General features: G+C 39.2%; 1 protein-coding gene across 2 annotated transcripts in view; it reads left to right on the top strand.

Annotated features, from left to right (window-relative positions):
* The window catches only part of slc8a1b (solute carrier family 8 member 1b), a 138,119-nt gene that overhangs the window by 98,049 nt on the left and 15,353 nt on the right, over positions 1 to 24,717 (top strand). For both annotated transcript variants that reach the window (XM_061040203.1, XM_061040201.1), the window contains exons 6-7: positions 12,760 to 12,905; positions 15,421 to 15,520. In XM_061040203.1, the coding sequence (XP_060896186.1) occupies positions 12,760 to 12,905; positions 15,421 to 15,520 (246 nt within the window). The remainder of the gene's footprint in view (positions 1 to 12,759; positions 12,906 to 15,420; positions 15,521 to 24,717) is intronic.

The raw sequence follows: 24,717 nt of genomic DNA on the forward strand, positions 1-24,717 counted from the left end.
CTGCTCCCTATATGCTTGTGTTTTAACAAGCCTGTTGGTTTGGGATTCATGTTGAACACACACAGGAGCCATTCTGCTGCTCCCTGCTATACTTTCGATTCTCCTTCCTTTTATTTTGTACTCCTTCTCTTCCTCTGTTCCTCCTCCGAGGTTTGTAAAAAAGACTCAGTGTGAATCACACCTGTCCTCTCCTTTCCTCTGATTTCCTCTCCTCAGCCCTGTTCTCTGGTTTCCCTTCAACCCAGCTTCAAGCTCTTCATGCGGTAGAGTTTGTTCTCTGCTGGTGTTCAACAATGTCCCGGCTCTCTTGAAAGTGATCACATACAGCTGGATCCATGATTATTGGCATAGAAAAACACTCACATACAAAACACCAGCACACGAGTATAGCAAAGTGTCAATGCAGACTTCATGGGAAATAGCAATAAGAAGAAAAAACATTATTTTTTATTTTAAATGCTTTTGCTTTTACCAAAATTGTGATTTGCTTCATCGTTTTTAAACATCACACACACTTGCTGACTGAATATTTTCCTTTTAAGTGGCAAACCTTCAGGAAAGATGATAGAGACTGACATCAAAATAAAAACAATAATTTCTATAATATAATCAAATAGAAATTTTTCCTCATAAAAAATTCTAATAGCATTCAAAATAACGAAGCTATAGTTTTTCACTGGGTAAAAATGTCCTTTCCTTTCTAGGCAAGTTTATTTTATTTTCTAAGCTGAAAAGCATTTTGATTATACAAAAAGATGCGCAAAGGTGACAACATTTTTTTACATTTCTTTTGATACTTCAGACGTAGAGAGGACAGTACACATTGAAATGTAGCCTAAGATATAAACATAGATAATCACAAATGAACATTTGTACTAGTCAATAAAAGAAGTCTTTCCTCTTCAGAGAGATCTTACATTATCTGTTTCTGTAGCTAAAGGTTCTGTAACAATGTTTTATAACTGATAAGTTTCACCTACATGGTACACATTGGTGCAAATAAGACAGTGATCAAGATGTCTTTATTGGTTGTTCACCGTCTGCTTTCTTCTTATGTTTTTCCAGATTACAAAACAATTAGGATGTGTTTAATTTTTTATAAGATTGTAATATTCTCTAGAGGCAAATACAGTGATCGTTGATCATTTTGAACGCTGCTTTAGTGTTATCACAATTTGTATGTAGGGTTTAAGTGGGATGCTGGGCATTTGTTGAAATCACTTTTCTCATCTCCCTTGGTTTCTATTAAATATCTCATGTAAAATGGATACACACAAACGGCAGTGGATGTTATAAAGTACAAAGTAAAGCTAAACTCTGGTTGTCATTTCTGGTAAATCAGTCCATTCAGAGTCTTCAGGTCATTAGAGGGTTCTTTAACTCACTCTTACTCTGCAGGGTAGTGTCAAGAAGGGTATCTTTTATCTCTGTGACTGTGTGTTTCTCTCTCTCACACACACACACACACACACACACACACACACACACACACACACATATAGAGAGAGACAGGGCAGTGCTATCAGTGTGTCAGTGGCAGAGTGTGTTTAACAGGCATCAGCAGTGTTTTATAGTGATGAGGGGATCAAAGACGAGGGCTGGATATCACATTATCAGTGTCAGGAGATCAAACACACCTCCAGGATACAAAGACTGACACAAACTCACACACACTCGGTTGTTGGGTTGTGTGTGTATGGACAGCTGTGATGATTGTCTCTGCACAGATCTTTATGGCCGCAGCCTATGACTGTGTGTCCATGTAAATGTGGATTTGTGCATGTACGCATGCTTATCGTCATATGCTGGCTTATATAAACATGTGTTTCTGTCATGTATGTTCAGGTTGAACACTTGGCAGTCCGGAGGCTTATATTTGGAGGGGAGGGGGGGGTTGTCATGATACCACACAACTTATCAGTCTTGTTTCACCTTTCTTTTTAAAATGTTACTATATTAACAATGTTACCAGGGCAGTCATTTTCTTTTTTTCTTTTTTTAAAAGTTATTTTTTTGGCCTTTTTACCTTTATTGGATAGGACAGCTAAAGAGCGACAGGAAATGTTGGGAGGAGAGAGAGTAGGGGATGACATGCAGCAAAGGGCCGAGGTCAGATTCCAACCCAAAGCCGCAGCGACCAGGACTGCAGCCTCTGTGCATGGGGCGCACTACATAACTGCTAGGCTAACAGAGCTCCCAAAACAGTCATTTTCATCTTTAATTTCATTTTTTCATAATTCCAGCCCAAGCTGCTCAAAGGGATTTCAAAAGTTAAACCAAGTATATTTTTTTTGTGTAAATGAATGTTAAGAAATATATATTTGAATTTGTTTTTATTTTGGTGGGGAAGGGTAATACAGTGTAGTACGGGTCTTACAAAAAAATAGACTAATTCATTCTTAAATCAGTACTGTTGGTATTTAATATCAGTTTTGGACAACATTCTTTTTCCTACATTATAGATTTTCTTTACATTATACATAACAACATAGTTATCATGAGTTTTTGCAATTTTCTTAATGATGTCAATGACAATTATGTAATTATTAAAAAAGGTTCAAATATGACTTAAAGGCTTTATATGCGATTTTTTTGATCCAGCAGATGTCGCCCTTGAGCACCAGCATGAAACCAAAACAACTCGCGATGCATTGTTGTGTTAGCATGCTAATGCTAGCGATCTTTATTATGCTCGCATCTTCACACTGCATGTAAATTTACCCGAAATGAGCGTGATCTAGAAACGCAGTTAAGCAGTGAGTACAGTAGCCGATGTTATTCTTCTTTTCTCTAGTCCCGCAATTAAACAAACCATCGGAACAGCTCGGAAAGCATCACAGACAGTGGGACTCGGGTGTCAGAGGATATACTTGATTTCTATTACATTTAAGTGTGAAAAATCGCATATAAAGCCTTTAAGCAAAAATAACTGTAGCACCGAACTACTAATGTCGTATGAGATTGTTTCCCCACATGACCAATCAATACAAACTTATCAACTTCCTTCAAATACGTTCATACATGAGGTGCACTAATAGCTCCTAGTTCTTTGTTAACAGGCACATGTGACTTTGTGAAAGAGTGACGGTTACGGTTCTTAATTCTGCATTAGAGTTCATTGGGTTTTTGTACTTTCAGTAGACTCACACTCCTCACATAGAGAGCACTGCAGAGACACTCTTATGTAAAATTGATTTCCTCAATGCATTTTGGCTCAATCCCACACATTTCAAATAGGGTTTTAAACATCCTGCCCCAGAGACTGCAGCAAAGAAGTGGTGTTCGCACTCTAATAATGATTAATGTGTGAGTTGTGCCTTCAGATCTAAATTTTAGAAAGCCGATTTAACAGTCAGGGAGTGTAAGAGAGACAGAACAAAGTCAGCTTTTTTTTTTTTTGTTTTTGAATCCTGTAGGTCTCATTTCATCTGCTTTCATCTCTCTAACTGCTTCTTCAAATATTAGCAAAGTGCCTCTGAGCAAGAGATAAGAGCCTGATCTTCTTTTTTTCTCTTTTTATGGTGTACTTGTTTCGTTTTCATTTTGCTGTAAGCAACGGAGGTTGACAGGCGTAATGTACCAACTTAACAAGCTCTGGATCTGACATTTGCTGTCCTGATATGGTTTCACATGCAGTAAGAAAGAAGGGCGAGGAGGCAGCGTATAGTTCAGTCGTTTCTCTTGTGGCTGCTTCACTTCACCAAGAACAGGAGAGGTGTGAATGAGTAGCAAGGCTTGAACTGGAGGCAACACAGAAAGGACAGTGTGGGGCTACAGCTACTAATGTGATAACAGGCAGATAAAAATATCCAGGTTTTTAATCAGAGGGACTTTTACTAAGTAAAAGTTAGATGGCTGCAGGCCAGCTGTACTATCTTAAACAGAGGAATTATGTTTTGTTTGTCCATCCTTTTCATGTGAACTTGGAACTTTTGGAAAAACCAAAAGAGCATTTTCTCAAATTTGGTGTAAAACATCAACTTCCACTGAGGGATCAACTGATTAGAATCTGGAAGATAAAGGTCAATGCTGCAATGGAATCAAACTTGTCAGTATAGTAATAACCTTAATGTACCTCCATGAAAAAATGTAATATACATTTTAGGGCAATCCTGTCTCCTAGATATAAAGTGTGCATTTCATTGAACTGCTTTTCTAATTAAGTTTTAGACAAAAGGTAATGTCTTCTTGGATTATGGAAAACATTTTTAAAGTGAATAAAATACTACATTTAAGAACACTGCTGAACCAACTAGGAGTCAGGTTGTGGTGGTTGACAGGTGTATAAAGCACTGACTGGCACACTGTTATCCCCATTTTCATCCACACTCTCATGTTTAGGCAACAAATAGCTCTCTGGTTAAGATAAGGGGGTTATTCATTAAAATATAGAACAAGTTGTTGCGATTTGATTCAGTACGATTCAAACCGATACAAATTGGTAATTTAATCAAAGGTAAAATTTGTACTTTGGACCTTTGGAAAGAAATATATAGTCAGTGTGTCATTCCAAAATAGCAAGTCCCTGTGTTTATTACTTTTCCAAGGGACGAGAGAGTAGGCCTTCTGACATTATTTAGTTACTGACAGAAATCTGTCTCTTCTGTACATCTCACTTTGAGGTCAAGTCAAGTCCTGCTTCCACTTCAAATCAAGTACTTATGTCCCCGTGAGGCAGAACAAAATCAAAGCCAATTTAGTTATAAAATGAGATGGAAAAAGAGGCTGTGATAGAGGTCTGTGTGTCTGGTAAAATAAGAGAGCAATGCTGTTGTGGTAAAAATAATAATAAATGGATTGGTGAGTCTTTACACACCTTTTATTCAGTATATGTATATACATTAAGTCCAGTCCGACATTGATGTAACCCACAGCTTGAAATGGGACTTATTATTCTTCTTAAAAATCCCATTTTGATAACTAGTTTAAGAAATGTTAGTTTTTGACTTTTTTTTTACACTGGTCTGTATTTGTATATGTAAATTTAATTAATATTCCAACCCAATATGCTTCCCAACAAATAATGATTTCGAAAGAAATGTAGCCATAGAGCTCGTATGTGTTAAGGAGAGAATGCAGAGCTTGTGATCTACTTTTCCATCAACCTATTTACTCCTCCTCTATTATCGGCCCAGTTTTTCCTCATGTCCCTAAAACACCTTCCGACAACCTGCAGAGAGCAAGTGTGCACTTGTATCTAGCCTGTGCTTGTATGTGCAGGGGGAGCTATACACGTAGTATTTGCAGGTTGAGACAGTGTTTTCTGGAGGTTAAAGCTGGAGGCTGTAGAACTTTCCGGATGACCCTTTGATATTGCAGGTTTTTGACTCGGACCAGTAGAGCCTCAGGACAGCGGGAGGCAGAGTAGAGTTCACTGCAGCCTGTGAACCTCTGTCAGTCATCTGAGCGGGAGACAGTGCAGCATGAGGAAGGGACAGTGCTGAGAGGGAAACCAGCTGAAAACACAAGCGCCCTGCAGAGGGTCCCAACCCCTATGTTCTAATTCATGCAAACACAAATACACACACAGATGCAGGCAGGGACACGCAATGTATGCACCCAGAGAGACACAAATGCACTGCACCCATGAAAATGTCCTGACATTGTCAATATGTGCCAGTCAAATCTGGATACCTGACTTTATGCAGACTTTTTCCATGCAAGCCTCCTCAGTAAAAAGCCAGTTAGTAATGGGGATAGGCTACTGTGTGATTGAAGAAGATTGTACAGAGTTAAATGGAACGAGCATTAGAAGAAACATGAAGCAAAATGAAGATGTTAAAATACAAATATTGTAAAATATCCTTAAAAAAAATCCTCTTCGGTGCTTTATCACTTTTGTGTTACTTTGTACTCATATTAAGCTAGAAACAGTCGAGTTTAAAGAAGACTTCTCCTCCTGCACCTTCTCCTGCATGCTCTATACCCAGTCATTTTCCCTCACATAAATCAAAGTGCGAATTTCCGACTGTACACGGTTTTCTGACATAAACAATATCTTGCTGTGAAAAATTTCCGGACCTGAAGGACCTGAAATAGTGTGAAAATTGTCAGGAGTTCATGTGTGAAAGGGCTTTATTCAGAGCTCATTCATACGCCCATATATGTTCGCCTGTATGTATACGGCCTATTTGTCTGGCAGGAATGTCCCCTCCTCCTTTTTCACTTATGAATCGTCTTCCCTTGACATATTTTCTATTTGTACATAATCATCATTCCTGCTTTTAATTAAGCATAAATTAATAAAGCATACATTAATTGGAGACATGGTACTCTGTTTATGAAGCCAGAGTTTTCTGTGTATGTGTTGACTCCAAGGTCTCATCTACAGCTTGAATGGAATTCTCCATATTAAATTTAATCATGAGGATTTACATGTCATGTACAAACAGACTGAACCCTCTGTAATGATGTTTACAGTGGTAAACAACAGCATTGATACATTTTAATGAGTATCATTAAGGGTCATTAGTCAGTACAAATCACCAAACTATGTAAATGTGGGTTCATATTATGTCACTATTATGATAATATGAAGACATAAGGAGTTTTAGAATAGCAGTGATTGATAATCATTGGAAATTCATGTCATTGTTGGGTTTATTTTATCACTTAAATTAACTTTCGTTGACTTAGAAGTGACCGAAACATGTTCTCTTGAGTACAAGCTTGTTTTCGTCGTATCTTTTCATCGTTTATCATTTCCTCTTCCTCCACCCTTGCCCATATTTTTCTCTGGCCTTATTTCTCCCTTCTTCTCCTCTTCCTCCTCAGCCACCTCCTTATTGTCTTCCTCTTTTCTCCTGTGCTCTATTATCTCCTCGTCTTCATTTTCGTTGTGCTTGCCTTTTCTCCCCTCACCATCTATCATTTCCTTTTCCTTCCCTTTCTCCTCCTTACTACGTTTCCCTCTTCCTCTTAACCCTCATCCAAGTTATTACTGTGTAATCCGTTTCTCCACCCTCTACCTTGACCTCTTCTCCCTACTTCTTTTGAATCCCTTATCTTCCTCATCAGTTGTGTCATAACCCTTTTCTCTTCCTCCTTTGCATACCTCCTACTTTTCCTTTTTTTCTCTCTCCTCTCTTCCCTTGTGGAAAGACAAAACTAGTTAAAAGCTCCATTTGTGTTTTCTCCTCTCATCTGCTCTGATTCTGTCTCCCCCTGTGGGACTCTCCAAAAGTGTGACAGTGTAACGTTCCCTCCTCCTGCTTCTCCTCCCAGCTCCCCCTCCTCCCTGTCCCGTCCCCTGCTGTACTGTTTAATCCTGTCAAACACCGTGTCTTCTGCTGCCCTCCTTTTCTCTCCTGTCGTCGCTCTCCTTCCATCTGCTTGTTTCCTCGTTGACATGGCGCAGAAGTTTCCCCCTTTTACTCCTCCTCTTGTCTTTATGTGATGACAGTTCGCAAAGATGCCTCCCCTCCCACTTACTCTCTCCTTGTCTCTCTCTGCCTCCTCTGAAGGAACCTAAATCTATCAAACATGACAGGGCGTAAAAATCCTCTCCTACTTTCTCTCCTCTCTGTCGATTGTTCTTTCTTTCCACTCTCAATTTTTTCCTCTTCTACAGAGCCCTCTCCTTCTCTCTCTCTCTCTCTCTCTCTCCCTGTCGTCTTCCATCACTTCTGTGTAACTAGGGACTCTATCAAAGCATGACAAGGTGTGAAAACTTAGACACACACACACACACACACACAGAGTCACATTGCCTCTTGTCAGCACATATCGTCTCATGTATCATCTTCACAAATAGGCATCATTTACAATATTTTGATACATTGCACCGACATAGGATGATCTGAGTACTTGGGCTCAGACTCTTTAGGATTAAGTTATGGTGGGAAAGTATTTTTACGTATGAGTTGATGTTTTAATAGTTGCTTGTACCACCATATCTGATGCAGATGTGAAAAGCCCACCAATTGAGGCCAGTTAAGTTCATTGGTAATATCGTGCACCTCATATTCAATATTCATATCATTAAGATGCAGATGGCCCAAGTTCCATTCCAACCTTAAGCCCTTAGCCCGATTTGATTCCCCACTCTCTCCTTCAATTAATTCCGGTCTCTTTTTGGCTGACCTACCAATGAAAGGCACCATAAGGCATGGTAACGCTCACAGTGGGAACATATTCCTGTGACGTCTAGCTCAGGGTGGGATGCTCAAATGTTGTTATCACATCTCTCTCTCCAAATCTGGAGTAACATCAGGCCACATTTCAAGTTGAAAAACACATTTTTGATTACCCACACGTTACCTTCAGAACAGAGCTAACGTTAGCATTCAGCCACTCCTCATTTACCTTTGACAGTCAGTGGGGCCTTTATTAGTTCTAGATAATACTGATCATTTTGAACACATTTGTGTAGGCCTGAGGTTAAACTCACTTCATGTATTTGTGTTTACAGTGTAATATTAAAGGCATACTTCTGTTGTCTTTCCTTTAACATTGTTGAGATAACCCTCAGTCCAGTTTCTGTACCCTTTTTAATCCTTTTGAGTATACAGACAAATTCATCAGCACATTTTAATCTGTTCAAAGGAAAGTGCAAGTAAAGTTTCTTGTCCATTACATTTGAACACAGACTTAACAGAAAATGGCTCCTGTGTTAATCTATATATAATGCTTCACATTTTCAAACTGTCTTCCAGCATTCAATTAATGGGTAAAAGTGCCAGAAAAAAGTTGATAAAAAGATTAAAAAAAGGAGAAAAGTTCCAAAGCCTGGCTCCTTTGTTACAACTGTATCATGGACCAATCACTGCATGACATGGATGTCAATGTAAAAATGTCAGTTGTTGCTGACTTGACAAACAAATAGCCATCTGACAAGCAGTTGTTAATGAGTGTATAATGTGTGTTAATGAGTCATATATCACTTATTCTTATTGTTACAGCTTTTGTTGAGCTGCAGGCAGCCGCTTTCAGATCAGAATATCAAATGGGACACTTAAGTTCCTCCCATAGCAAGAGTTCAGGGAAGATCCCTTTCCTCTGCGGCGCATTAATTTGCTTTGTTATGATTTTATCAAAGACTCAACCATATGAATGATCTTAAACCACTTGTCTACGGCTGCAGATATATTTGCTTTTAGGCTGTGTGTTCACATGTCTATGATGACTGCCCTGCATGCTATCCATTTGTTGGAGCATTGGCTGTCCACAACTTAAAAACGTATGTAACACAGCCGCAAGATGCAGTACGTACATGAACTGTAGGGGCAGTATAGAGGCAGAGGAGATGTTATAGTGTCAATACAGAGTCTGTAATTAGCCACATCTGTATGATGTGTCATTGCCACTGTACAGCGACAGACATGCCTGTCAAACTAGCTGGCTAACAGTTAAGTTCTGTTTTTGAAGTTGATGTGGAAACCAGCAAAACTAAATAGAAAGAAGTCTGGGACCGTCATGTAGGTGCACAGACATGTTGGATAAATAGAGTTGGAATGCTGAGTCACCTGATCTGATCTGATGCTACTATCGGTTATTCATGTTACTATTTTGTTCGTTCTGATGTCAGAGTTAACCCAAGAGTAACCTCCTGGAGTGTCGCTGTATCTGTTGTTTCCCGTAAATCCAGTAGTTGTATACGACTTGAGCTCCATGGTGCCCTCTAGAGGTATCATCTAGTAACACACAGGGCAAAGCCAAGCTTGAACAGTCGTGAACAGTTATGTTCATGATACAGCCAACTGTGGATTCTAGCCCAAGGTTAAAAAGCAAGTATATTTCCAACATGATAGAAATACAACAAAGCATTAAGATTGAATGAAGACGCATTCCAGGAGTATTTTTAGCTGTTTATACTGTGCATATGGTATTTGATCCTAAATGAATACAACACAAAAACAGAAAGAAAAAGAATGACAAAGCTATTTCAAATGTAGCGGCGTTAAGTGAAGTTTTTCCTCGTCAGGAAGAGGGTAAGGATATTTGAAGGTTTTACATTGAAGGTTCTCATTAAAGGTGAACAAACTTGAAAGTTCATGAAAAATACATTCTAATCCTCTTTTAGAGGTGGTGACATGCAAAGTAGATTATAAGCACTGCTCTTAAACTTGAGAGAAACTTGTGACACCGCTGATAGATGTCACCAATAGTCACGCATTGACGCATCAGTTCACAGTGAAAATACCATGGCAGCAGTATTAAATTGACAGCTTTGTTACCAAGGTTGGAAACTGAATAAGTACTTTGCTCTTTGCTTGCAGTTCACACTGAAGCTCATTCAAACAGAAACTATATCAGGACAGAGGAGAGAAGGAGTTAGAGAGAAAGGCTGAGAAAGAATGAGGAATACAAATTAGTGGCTTTGATACTGAGAAGCAAAGAGGATGAGACGATGGAAGGTAGATTAAGGGAAAATAAAGATTAAGAAAGACGGGGATGGTGTTAGAAAAAGTTATGTAACAAAAGGAAAGCTTTTTTGGGGACAGATTTTGTCCTACAATGTATTTCTTCTGCCTGTTAATAGAAGTAACACTAGAAGAATTGGGCCTGGTCTGAAGAGAAATCTAGATATTATTTTGCAGTGATTCCCAGAGTAAAGTTATTCGTGTTGTGTGTACTCTGTAAATCACATTCAGTTGAGTTGAAGTGAAGTGAGCAGAGAAGAGCAGAGAGAAAGACACCAGAGGGGAGAAATATCAAAATGATAAATGGTTCAGACAGCAGCTCTGACAGGAAGCAGCATCTTACCCCGAAACACTCAACCTCTGTCAGGTCCATTCACACACACACACACACACACGCACACACACACTCACTCACTCACAGCATTGCTAGTCCAAGCACAGCAACAAGGTAAAAAAAGATACTGCTAGGTCATGTTCATCCAATATACCACATTTAGTGTCGGTTGTTAATTAAGTTAATGAAATCAACATTTGATAGTTTGTAATGCTGTGTGTTTATATGCAGGTGAGTGTAAGCTAAATATCTGTGAAATGGATTTAACTAAAGGAAAACCATGAAGGGGATGTGACATAACGATTAGACTTTGAAGTGATTTTCAGAGAAAAACACTTCAAAAATATGTATCATTTTTAGAAGATCAGGTACTCAGTTTAAACACAGATTTGCAACAATGAGCATGATCTGGGCACAGTAGTAGAAAATGCTGGTTCAAGGCCATTTTATTATAATGAGTGCATTCAACCCTGTCGATAAGTAATGAGTAATGAAACTGTATCACCTTCATCTTAATTGCTAAACTTCAATCTCTCCTCGTACATTTCAATTTTTCAGTTTTACTCCCTTAACAGAGCAGAGCGCTCATTGATTGTTTAAAACATGAACATTGATTAAAGGGAATTTGAATGCCATGCCTATACAGTATAACCTGCAAGCAAAACACAAATCAAATTATATTTACAAAACTGCAAGCCCTAGGAATTGTATTACAATACATTTGTTTTGATTCAAATTTTCTGGTATAACATTCAAAAGTAGTGCAACTCAAGCCAAACAAGAACAAGCTAATTTACACCTTTAACCATATGGATGAATTTATAAACAATACAATAATGAATGTTAAGCCAGATGTTTAAGCCAGATAATAATATCAACATAAAGTCAGTGGGGTTGTCTCAGACTTTGTCTGTTGTGGTGTGTAGCAGCTGCTTCAATGATCAAATGTTAAAATAGCAGCTTTAGCAGCATGTCAAAAAGATGTAAGATGAAGCCATTTGCCAGATACAATGTATCTGGCTGAGTAGATAAATAAGCCGTGGATTTTGCGTTGTCAATGTATGGTTGAACTAGCATTAGGCAGCCTTTCAGCAGTGGCCGAACTACTGTAATAAAGATTACTCTTTATTAAGGGTCATCAGAGAAGTTTAAATGAAACATGAAATCTAATATTGGATTTACTTTAACTTTAAAAATGTGACGGCTACTGCAGGTTAGTGTTGCTGCAGGCAGCTTTTATGTTCCTGAGATACTGCTGCTGCTGCTGCTGCTGCCCTCCTTGCCTACAGCTCTCGTACCTCATGAATGCTTCTCAATTATGATTGAGTCAAAGTTTGATGAAAACACTCCTGGCAGAAATTTTGCATGCATATGTAAGTGTGACTGACCTCCTATAGGTCCTTGCTGTAACTAAACGGAGTGGAACTAATAACCAATGAGCTGATTCAGACCCACAATGCACTGCACACTAATGGATGGCAATAGCATGGAAAACTGTTCCCTCCATAGACATTTGATCATAGCCTTTCTCTCTTTTCACCCTTTTTTTTGTATTTCTTCCTCTCTCTCTCTCTCTCTCTCTCTCTGCCTCTCTCTCTTTGATGCCAGCAGAGAGTTCAAGCTCTACAGTCTTGACAGAATCTAAATTACTGACATATTCCATCAGGGAAAAGGGTGAAGAAGAGACGGGGAGAGAGGTGGGGGTTGTGCCTTTCAAAAGAGAGAGACAGGGATTGGTTAAAGATGTCATGGGGGTTTTAAATAATTTTGTCCAATATACAGTCGTAGTCCATTCATAATTTACCATTTTACTACCCAATTATACCTTCACTGGTTAAAGGTCCTGTAGGAATTTTGTCCTATCATTTTCCAAATTATTAAAAACCTGATAATACTATTTTATATGTTTTAATCTGTGTGTCTTTTTTATTGACTTTTAATGACGTGTTTATTCTCTGTTGAGTTTTCTGGAGACAAAAAAAAGTCCAAAGTATTGCTGCCAGGCTTTTTTGCTGCAGTCCATCTCTAACTCTGCATTTGGTTGTCTTCTTGTTGTGTTTTCAGAGGAACAACAGAAGGAGGCTGAGGAGGAAGAAGAGCCGCTGGCAGGAAAAGATGATGAAGAAAGGCGTATCGCTGAGATGGGACGTCCCATGCTGGGAGACCACGTCAAACTGGAGGTCATCATAGAGGAATCATATGAGTTCAAGGTAAGGGACCAAGAAATTTGGCCTTGTTCGCCTATTCACAGTCATAACACCTCAGTGTAATCACGGACAGGAGGAGCTGCTGATCGAATAACCAACCCTGGTACTAATGGATGACCTGCTTAATGAATGACTCAGGCCTAATCGACGCAGTTGCTCTTGCATCATGTTGGCAGAGAAACAGCGGAGGCAAATGGAGAGAAACATGGAGATGCAGTATTTGGTTGATTGGAGATAAATGAATCCAGAGATGTATTTTGGCACTTTGTAGTCTTTCTTTGCCAAACACTATGTTAAACAGACAAAAAAAAACTTCCCAATCATTTTAATTGTTTCCAGTTTCTTCTTTGATGGAGACAACTTAAGCACAGCTAATTTGAGCATCCCTACACACAATTATAAAATGTGACAACCCCAATTAGTGAACTGTGGAGATGATGAACACTTAATCCTGTTGTTGTTTTATACCAAATTCCCCAACCCCAACAAAAAAAATAAATAAATAAATACATAACTGCATGTCTCACACCTAGCCTTACACAATGGGATTATTTAACCACACAAACGTAATTCCTTTCAAGACAGTTGAATCACAACAGTTAACCCTCTTAATCACTGCTGAGAATAGAGATGTAGCTGAAATTAAAGAACATTCAACTGTGACTCATTCTGTAATTAGTTTTAATTGTGTGGTCGCTTCAGTGTTGAAATTAAAAACAATGGTGCACACAGAAACAACACAAAAGCAACTCCCTCTTACACTCACACACACTCACACACCTTTCCTGATACATATGGTATAATCGCATAATCAGTGTACCTGTCCTGTCCTTGCTCTCCTTCTCCCACACAGACTCTTAGGATAAGCGAAGATGTAATTACCATCCATGTTGCATTTTGTGTGTGTGTGTTTGTGTGTTTGTTTCTTTACTAATACATGTTCTCTTTTGCCTCTCAACCCACACACTCACTCCAGACGGACGGTTAATAACACCCAGTAATAGCTCGCCTCTCGACAGGAAGCTATAGTTTTTCAAGAAACATAATTTTTAAACAGAATCACTTTGACAGTTTAGAAGGCGTCTGACTGATTTAAATACACTCTTATCTAACAGCAGATTGTCACACATGGGACAAAATACAGGGTTCATGACTTTCTTTTCTTACATCACATTATGGGAGAATAATAGAGTACAAGGGGTAATTTGGCTGCTCGATTTTTGGCAACAATGGCGGATTTGCTTTAGGAAAAATATACTGAACAGCTTCGCAATTGTCAACACAAAACCCCAATTTTCTCGTATTATTATTCATTGAATGTCTTGTCATTTATGAGATTATTGAAATATTTGGCTTTTTTTATAAACCATCATACATGTGTTCTAATATCTTATTGAAATTTGAATAAATTAGCTTGTAAGTGGTAAGTGTTTGTTTTAAGAGACATCACTTCAAATGTCAGTGATGAGAGGGAGAAAGACAGAGAGGGAGAGAATAAAATGAGATATAATGCAAGATGGCTAACCATTTGTTGCTTTCAGGTCTGGTTAATAGTGCAACAAGCTGGTTAGAGTTTGATACTCATCCGCCATAAGGGTTCCACATCTGCAGAAACACACTCACAGATGTGTACAGAGCATGTGTTTCAGTCCACTTCAAGTGAAGATCTGAGGGCTGAAAAGACAAAGCAGCCAAGGAAGATAAAAAAAATAATAATAATAATAATTCAAGAGTACCACAGAATCAGAGAAACATTATTACAAAACCTCGCTGTGTACGGTAAGATGAGCACTTCACACACAATAGGTGGAGTAAAGCTGGTTATGTGTGTGTATGAGTGTGTGTCCACAGCAGCAGTGAGGCACTATTTACACCCCTAAGCTCCATCCAACACAATTAGCATCCCTGTTTCCCTCTGAAGTGCTGAGAAAAAGGAGCGAGCAATTCCCACTGCTGCGATAATTAGTGTGTAATGTGTGTGTGACTTTGTGCAAGGAGGCATGTGTGTTATGTGTGTTCTCTCATTGTGTCATAGATTCTTCTTTTGGAAAAAAAAAAAAGATACTCTGAATACTAGGAATGAAGGAGACAAGGAAGAAAACAAAGGAAGGAAGCTGTTGAAAACATAACCAGGAGGAGAAGTTTGAAGTAGCATGAACTGTTGCGTCATATTTTTTTTTTTTATAATATGCAGATGAGTTATTGGTAACATTTGTTCCTAACCTCTAAACCTCGCCTGTGTGTTAGACAGTTACTGAGGAGTTGGACTAAGATGGTACAGATTATAAATGTGACACTAAAGGTGATGGTTTGTTTCAAGTGAAAATGTTGTGCATTTGGTATTTTTCAATACCATTCAGCAGGGTAAAACTCATTTTGTGTCCATGTCAATGTTACATTGCATAAGTTGTGCCCATTTTTCTCAAAAGTACAGGTGTCATTTTCACACATATTAGTTGTTTTATGAAATGGTATTTTGTCTCCTATCTGACCATTATTATTTCTCTCTCCTTCACAGAACACAGTGGATAAGCTGATAAAGAAGACCAACCTGGCTCTGCTGGTAGGAACCAACAGCTGGAGGGACCAGTTCATTGAGGCCATCACTGTGAGCGCAGGTAAGGCCCCTGAAGACTTGTGTGTGAGTTGGTGTGTGTGTGTGTGTGTGTGTGTGTGTCCGTGTGCTGAGTGTGTGTCTGTTTATTAGTTTAATAGTTCAGGCGTTACACCTTGAATTTCACTGGAGTCATATGATGTCGTTTCAAAAGGCAGAAATGTCGGCGTGAGAGTGTGTGGCATATGAAGTCTTTCCACTTTGTAACAGCTGCACTTTTATAGTCTTTGGGTTCCATGTGGTCTGCTGTGTTGTGTGATCTAACAATTCATATAAACAAAACTATCAGAAATCTCATGTTGAATGTGCCGATTGCATCAAATATTGGCCGAGTGTGTTTTTAATGAGGTGATTTCATGGTCCCATTGAGTCTAGTGTGTGCGTGACTGTGTGTGTGTTTGTGCGTCTGTGTGTTGATGATTTTTAATGGTTACTGGAAAGTGGACTGGCCTGGTTTGATGGTTTGGGCACACAAACACTGACCAGATGGGAGATAATGATGAGGGCAATTGTTGAAGCAGTTGTGTTTGTGTGTGTGGGTTTCAGCCTCCGTGATGACAGAAGAATAAGGGTGTGTTTCTATGTGTGTGTTTCTATGTGGGTGTTTCTGTGGGAACAAGGCTTTAAGAAAACTGAGGGAATATTTATCGTATATCTTTCCATTGTCGAGTTCAGGTTTCACAGTGATGTTAATGTGCCATGAAGAGGGAGAAAAAGAGCATGAATGCGAACAGTTTGAAATAAGGAAGCCTGCTGTGAGAGAGAGACCATGTATAATACAGAGATTTGTTTGGACAGAGAGAGAGTGTGCGTGTGTGTGTGTGTGTGTGTGTGTGTGCGTGTGCATCTAGTGTGAAAAGGCAATTGAGAAACACATGCTAAGGGGCAAAGACAGTGCAATGCAAGAGAAATTCAATGCGCAGACAAAATGGACAAAGTAGGAGTAGTCGTGGAAAATGGAAGATGGAATTTAACCATGCAACAAGTGAGTCAGTTAAAGAGAGAGAGACGAGAGGGGACCGGTCGTAGAAAGTATAGAAAAGTGGAAAGAGAGGCATCTTGTGTGATACACTGCAGAATCTTCACAATCCAATGCTTTGTAGTGGCAACTTGCCCTCTGGAGGCTGGACAACATTACTGCAGCACATGAATAGAAAAAGAGAAAATGAAAAATATTTTTTTTTATAAGCAGGCAGTTCTCATTACATACTTACTTCAGAATCCGCCCATCAAGAAAACAACGACAATCTACCTTCAACCTCTCTTTTTTGAGTTCACTGTTATCGTCCAAGTTTCTGTGGGTTTGAGTGCCAAATGTTCATGTCGTCATGTAACACTTTCTGTGTTATTTTTACATTTCATTACATTAAGAGCATCATATAAAGCTTACAGTAAGTAAACTTGGGTAACCCAGCATATCACTTTTGTCTCTTGCTTGTGTGCATCAGCCTCGATGGCGCACTGACAACATTTTAGCTACGCGTGAATGTTGAAAAGCTGAACATAACCTTTATTGTTTTATACATTGATAGGACTCCTCTAAAACCGGAATGATCCAAGACAAACCATGAAGTATAGTAGCTGTCACTTGAAGGAAAAGTTCAACATCTTTTTTGAAAAGCTTAGAGAAGTGCACAAAGATATATAGCCTAGTGTACTGAGAGCTACCTTTTAGAGTAGCTTAGTGAAAAGCCTGCAGGTGGAAATGGCTCAACCTCTGAAAGAACAAACAAATCTTCTACTTTCGGGATGGTTACAGTAACTTCCTGCATTAGCATTAAGTTGTCAAGCAACTGACCAATGGAGAGTCCAGCAAATACCCTCGCTTAAAACGACAACATATTGTACATTTAAGAGCTAATGTTTCCCCTTCTGTTAGTTTTGCACTAAGCTAAGCTATACTAAGCTAGCTGTTTGGCTGCTGCCTTATTTACTTGACAGAAAGTGGCTAAGATTTTGTATAGCCTATACTCTCTTTTGTGTATTTAAGATGAACTTATTTCATCTAGACTGCTGAACATCTGGCTGGAGTAGTTGAAGAAAATGGACTGTTGTAGAGTAAAGTTTTATAATTCTGCTCCGGAATTGAAGCTTTAGTTACGTCAAACACTTCTTAGCCTACAGTTCAAATCTCAAAGAAAAAAATAATCACAATTCATTTAGAGGCATTTCTTTATCTACTTGATTTGATTTTGGTGTTTCCTGTTAATAAAAATACAGCAGATAATAGTTCATATTTCCATGGCAACATGTCCACTGTGAGAATATGGTGGATGGCTATTAATGCATTGTTTGAGGTATAAAAAAAAATAGATTTGCTTGTCGCTGCTGTCTTTGACAAAGGTTTCTATTTAAGCATTGTTTGTTTCCATAGCCTGTTCAATCACTTTAGTTCCTTCAAATAACTTCATCCTGTGTGGGTGGTTGTGTGTTTAAGATGTTTGTGCTTTAGTTAGCCAGCCTGTCAGCCTGCCTTTGTTGGTGAGCTGATGCTATTAATGAAAAGGCCTGTCTTCACTCTCTTATCTGGGATTAGCTTGTCTAGGCTGACAGAGTGATTTGTGTGTGTGTGTGTGTGTGTGTGTGTGTGTGTGTGTGTGTGTGTGTGTGTGTGTGTGTGTGTGTGTGTGTGTGTGTGTGTGTGTGTGTGTGTGTGTGTGTGTGTGTGTGCCTGCCTGTGCGTTGAACAGAGGGCTGTTAAAAGAGAGATTTGCACAGTTTCACCATCATGGGCTTGTACACTTTAATAGGTCACTGTTGCACAACGCTAGCACACACAAGTACACACAACAGACACACGTAGTGTACAAGCCAAATCAGAAGCTGATTGAATTGTGGGACTTCAAAGTGTTTGAGAGCTGATTGGACGCTGGCAGATCAAAATGACTGCTGATTGGGTAAACAGTCGTCCAGCTGCAGAACAGCTGATTAGGGAAAAAATACATTACTTCTAATAATGAGAATAAAAGCACAGAGGAAGTGGAGAGAATATAATGAAGCTCAAAGAAAAACCTGGTGCATGCTGAGGGAGTTAAAGAAAGGTGTTGATACAATAAACTATATTAATTGATTTATGAAAATACTAGTACTGTGTAGTACTGAATTACAGAACATATTAAGGACTAAACAAAGATAAAGTGGCATTAGAAACTTTGTTCAAGCTGGGAAAGGATTTATTAGAAATCAATTACCTTAATTATTATTACCACCTGTTGTGTGGATCATACCATATAAAACTAGACTTATTAACACCCAACGAGTTAGAACATTGTTATTTCTCAACAAATATTATCTTTGAATATTAACTTGTTGCTTGTATTAGATTCAATTTAGATAAAATATTAACAATATTTGTACAGCAAGTTTACAAGATTATTTACATGTTTGAATTTACTTTGTCTGAAATGTTCCAGTTTGCTTCAAGCCAATCATGGAACTCATCAGCAATCATCATCTATCATCTGTCTGATAGATGATACATGCTTCTGGGAATGGCTCTGAAATTCTCAGTTATCCCGGTAAAGCCAGTGGTTAGCACATCTTCCAGACTGAACTTCTATTCTACTCTGTGCGGTGTGTCTCCCTGCAACATAAAACACATCATTTCTTGGTCCATAACATCCCAGAGCAGCGCCGTTCATCTGGTGAGCCTCAGTTCAACAGTACACTAGGCTCACTTTAGCAATAAGAGCCCGGAAAAAGAAACCAATTTCTTTACCATTTTCACACAAGTATAAAGAATTACGTTTGCCGAGATAATTACATCATGATGCCAATTTGTCACATCTGTCCTCGAGGAGAAGAAAACAACATTTCAAATGCTTGTTTGGTGAATGGAGGTCGGATTGATCCCTTCCGATTAGTTCAGTGTCATGTCATGTAATGAGGAAGTGTTGTTGTTGTGAAGCTGATAAAGGGTGGAGAACAGTATAATAAGTGCTGCTCGTTACCAACCTGTATCCGTATTAAGTAGAAGTTTATTTTGTGTACGTGTAATTCTTATATTTGCATCTTTAATCTTTTTTTTAAACTGCAGAACATAAACCATGAAATTAGATTTCAGACCAACTGTGCTTAGCTCGAGTAGGGATTTTGATCAGAGTGCACACTAAGCCTTTATATAACGAACAGTCACGTACGTTTAATTTACCATGAATTATGTCTTCTCGGCTTATCTTCTTAGATTTAAATCAGCAAAGTTAAAGGTGAACTCAATGCCTATGTGGATTCATGTTTCACTAAAGCACCATATTCCTCTCCACCTTTTTTTATGTCTTTCTCTTTACCCAATTTACTGCACCTCCAGGTTTCCATTCCTACCACACTCTCCCTCCATGCTTCCCCCACTCACTTACCATACAGAGCAGGAAGGTCAAAGATTCATTATTTCTCCCGTGGAATACAAATGTGTGGAGCCCATGGTAGGGGGATGAGGCAGTGGCATAAGACCAGGCCGGGGTCACCTGCTCTACTCTGGGGTTGATTGCTCTCCCCTGCTATGCTCTGAGTAACGGACCTATGTTGGCTGAAACTGATCAACACTTTATTTTACACAATATGCCCTAAACCAGTGATTGCATTTAAACCAAATGTCTTGGATGGTGTGGTTTTTCCTGAAGCATGCCCAGCGGCCTCCCTCTTTCATTTACTCTGGACTTGGATGTGAGTTTTTTTTCTCCTCATTGATGGATTAATTGACGGGTGGATAGGTGGGTGGGTCGCTGGAGATAAGAGAAGAAGAACGCTGATAGGAGAGGGTAATAGAAAGGTTAAGTTGCAGCTAAGATAAAAGGAGATTTACTCAGCTGTCTTATCTGAATTATGGAAAGGGAAAAAGACAGGAAAAAAAGGAAGCAAAGAGAGCCAGAATGAGGAAACAGGACCAAATGAGAAAAAAACAATAAATGAAGGAAATAAAGGGATGTTTTTTTTACAGATGATCAAAAATCATCCTTACAACAAAAATGTAGGAAAGTATGCTTAATAGACCCAACTACTCTCATTAATGAAGATAAGAAATGGAAATACGAAGGAAGAATTGAGTAGCTTGGGGGACAATTCATTTCTTTCCAAAAAAATATATTTACAAAATCAACACATCTGTTCTAAGCGTTCTTGCTCTGTTTTTCTTGAAAACCATATGGATGAATCACAGCTTTTACAACGTGAGCACACATATAGCCCACACGCAAGTACAAAAATATACACACACTTGCAGAATAAGCCCAAATTGAGACATGCTGTAACTTGGTCCACTGATCCTCTCAAACACACACACACACTGCTGGTTCCAGTGTTTGAACAGGTCCAGAGTGAGAAGCTGTTTCTGATACAGTGGTGGATTTGATACACGCTGATAAGCTAGTGTTGTCTAATCTCATCTCCTCTCCTCTTTTTGGCACCATTTCTGAGCGTCCCTCGCTTTATCACCCTGCCTAACTCTCGTTTATCTCCTCTCAAACGTTTAAGATCCAAATCAAGATTGAATCCATTTAAAGAACCCGTAGTCCACCCTCTTGACCAAAGACCTAAAGACTCTCTTATCCCATACCATCAGACTGAAGTGATGGATTTAAATCTTGATATTTAAATCTTTTGACATCATAAAGTATCTTGTTGCTTACCTCTTTAACAGCTCATTAAAGGGATACTTCAACCATTTGCATTAAGCATTGTATCAGTAGTAAACTGGTAGTATTTTTGAATGGTCGTGCATCCAGCCCTCATTTCCCCCTGAGACTGGAAAGGTCTGAAAAGGTGCTTCCAGTGACGCAAATATCGTCATATTGCGTCACTTGAAGCTGTTGCGGTTAGCGGGGTGAAACTACAACGCTAGTTCCTCATATTTTCGACCACTGAAGCTACAGACCTATCACAGATCAGTGGGTGGGAACTCACTCCCAGAATCAAAATTTAACATCCGCCATATTGCTTGGAAGCTATGCTAACAGGCTCTATGGAGAAAGCTGATAATGGCGAAAAAAATATAAATATAGCGGCGAGAAGGCTGCTGCCGACAGGCCGGTCTTGTGTTCTGGCTGCTGCGGCCAAGATTGAACCTTTGGGTCATCACATCATAGCATCATTTTGGCCCAAACACTGACATACACATATGTACACACACACACACACACACACACAAATGATGCAGAGACCATGACATTCATCTCAAAGCAGGAAACCTGCATTTAGCCAACCATTAAAGCCTTCCTGAAATGTCAGTGTGCTGTTGTTGTGTGTGAACACTGACCTGTTTTCCCTTGTGTGTATGTTTTTTTGTGTTTGCCGCGTGGCTAATGGAGAATTTCTCCCAGATAAGCTAACACAGAGAGACACCGTGTGTGTGTGTGTGTGTGTGTGTGTGTGTTTGTGTGTGTGTGTGTGTGTGTGTGTGTGTGTGTGTGTTTGTGTTTGTGTGCACATACACTATGTGACAAGCCTGCCAAGGTGCCATTTGGTGAGCAGCTGGATGGTTGTGATACTGAATTCCTTGATGCATTTATTATCGCTTACATGTTGTTCTTCAAGAGCATGAAGGACTTTGAGTTCTCTTTGCAGTATTTTCTCTTATATGTACATAAGGGACGAGGCTATAACTGGTGGCTGTGATCATCCTCCCTGTCCCTACAGGCTGAGAAGAAATCATTTCCTGAAGTGAACACATTGTAACAGACACAAGAGAAAACTGTTCTTGTTTTGTGCAAAATGACAGCAGTGTTTAGCGGACCAGGAACAGACTACACAATATGTGTGTCCTCCCCGGACAAGGCAGGTAAAAAGTTTGAGACCTACTAATCTCAGCCTGCAGACTTTCATGACTAGACTAATGTTGATTTGCTAAAATGAAGGAACAGCGATATTCCCAACGTCTAAGACACATTTTTTTCCAGTCATGGTTTACGATAAAGATGGGCACTGAAATGTTACTTTCTAGTCAGTTTAGAGAATGGGGAGTGTGTTGGCTTGCGTGTCGTCTTTTTTACAATGCCATGTATAAAGCTGTGTACAGAGTCATAAAGATCTGTTTTTAAGGTCACAGAACACATATTAGAAGTTCTCAAACTTGTAAATGGTACATAAGAAGGTAAGCAACCATGATGTATCCCTTTGACTTACTGCCTACTCTGAGGCTTAACAAGGCCTAAGAAGTTTGGTATTTTGGCTTTTGCCTTATTTCGTAGCCAGGAGTAACCCTATTTAAGATTAAGATTTACTTTATTGATCCCTGCAAGGGGAAATTCTGTTTTTACACTCTGTTAATCATGCAACACACATAGGCTGAAACATACACATGCATAAACTGGATCCTATGGACATGCACTAATGGAGAGATGTCAGAGTGACGGAGCTGCCCACAGCTGGCACTCCTGGGCTGGTGGTTTGGTGCCTTGCTCAGGAAGTAATCTGGCACCTCTCCAGCTACCAGACCAACTTCCAGATTTGGTCCGCACCGGGACTTAAACTGGTGACCCTCCACTTCCCAAACCAAGTCCCTGCAGACTGAGCTACTGCCGCCCTACTTGGAAGGGTTAATAGGATTTCTAGCAGTAGCAGACAGTATCAGCATCCACCTGAAATGAAACTCTTGAAAACTTCAGTCAAACCAGAGAAGCAAAATAAAATTAATTTAATGAGGCCTCACAGATGCTGTATTATTTGTCCTCTACAAAGAGTCCCTCCCATCAGGTCGATTGTCTGATCTGATCCATGTCATTAGGGGGAGAACTGGGGCTGATGGTTTGAAATTAAAAGCATGCAGCTTTGACACAGAAGACAGTTGCTCATCCCACCAACTTTCATTTTGGGATTGGTAAAATCAAACAGATAGATATTTTCCTTCCAATGACAAAATCAGAAAACATTCATATGGGTTGTTTTTTAGGCTAAAGTTAAAGACAACAAACAACATGGCACATTGCATTAAAATAGATTATATGTTAAACTTATCAAATTAAATTGTGAGGTTGTGCGTTGTTGCTTATTGTGGGGGGGGGGGGTTTATGGCCTATGGATGTTTTTATTCTCAGGACCGAAAGTCAAGATTTGCCTTGGTGGACAATTTATTTGTCCAGTTTTTATCAGTACAAGTCCAAGTAGCGGTTGTTATATATTAAGCTTATACAGTAGGTATTAATTGATTCCAGCAGTTTAATCGCACAACAACCTTGTTTGGAGAATAACTTCCTGTTGAAATATACTGTCTTGAGAGAGCAGCCACAAACGAAAGGACAACAAGATAAAGAGGAAAAAAAAATCTATAAAAAAAGGAAATCAAGTGCTAGAGAGACAGAGATTGAGGAAGAAAAGTGAAAGAATGAGAAAGAGATTGATGTGAAGCCTCTCCACACACTCCACTGCCCTCTAATTACTGAGTCCACACAGTGTTATTCATCACCTGCTCCACAGTGTGTGTATGTGTAATTTATAGACTTACTATATGTCTACATGCCCATACTCAAAGAGAAGAGTGCATATAGGCGGTAGGTGTTCATGTGAAACACTGAAAATAAGAGACTTTGCTTCATCTGAATATATATATTTTAGCCCTTATACAAGCCAAGCATTCCTCAGTGCTTACACTGTTTTCTCATTCTAAGCAGTATGTGTCTTTTTTGTTTGTGTTTAAGCTTGAGCATATTTTTGCCTAGAAGACACACAGCCTGACATGAATTCTTCCATCTCTGTCTTCTTCTGTTAAGGAAAGTGATTGAAGGAGTTTTTCAGAGGAACTCAGTGTTTTTCTGCACAGGAACTTGTCAGACCATTTTCTCTGTGTGTGTGTGTGTGAGACTAGAAATGTGTGTTTATGTGTGTGTGTGTGTGTGTGTATGACTGATTTGAACATTCCCCTGAGCGCAGACTATATATTCTAAAGCATACAGCCACACTCCTCACTTGGCGAGCGCAAGTAAGGGATGAGCTGCAGTCCACATCTCTTGATCTCTTATAACCAATGAGAACGCACCTTCTGGGCACGCTCAGTGAACAGCAAGGGAAAACACACATGCAAAATCACTGGGAGAGTGAGAGATATAGTTTTAGTCTTTATCTGTGTTTGTTCAGGTTTTGGTGTAAGTTACATTAGCATTTACTATTTTTCTTCTTCTTCTGAGAGGGTATAACACAAATCTCTAATCTCACACACAAACACACACACACAAACACACACACACACACACACACACACACACAGACATAGAC

Source organism: Labrus mixtus, chromosome 6 (assembly GCF_963584025.1).
Source record: "Labrus mixtus chromosome 6, fLabMix1.1, whole genome shotgun sequence".
Taxonomy (NCBI): Eukaryota; Metazoa; Chordata; class Actinopteri; order Labriformes; family Labridae; genus Labrus; species Labrus mixtus.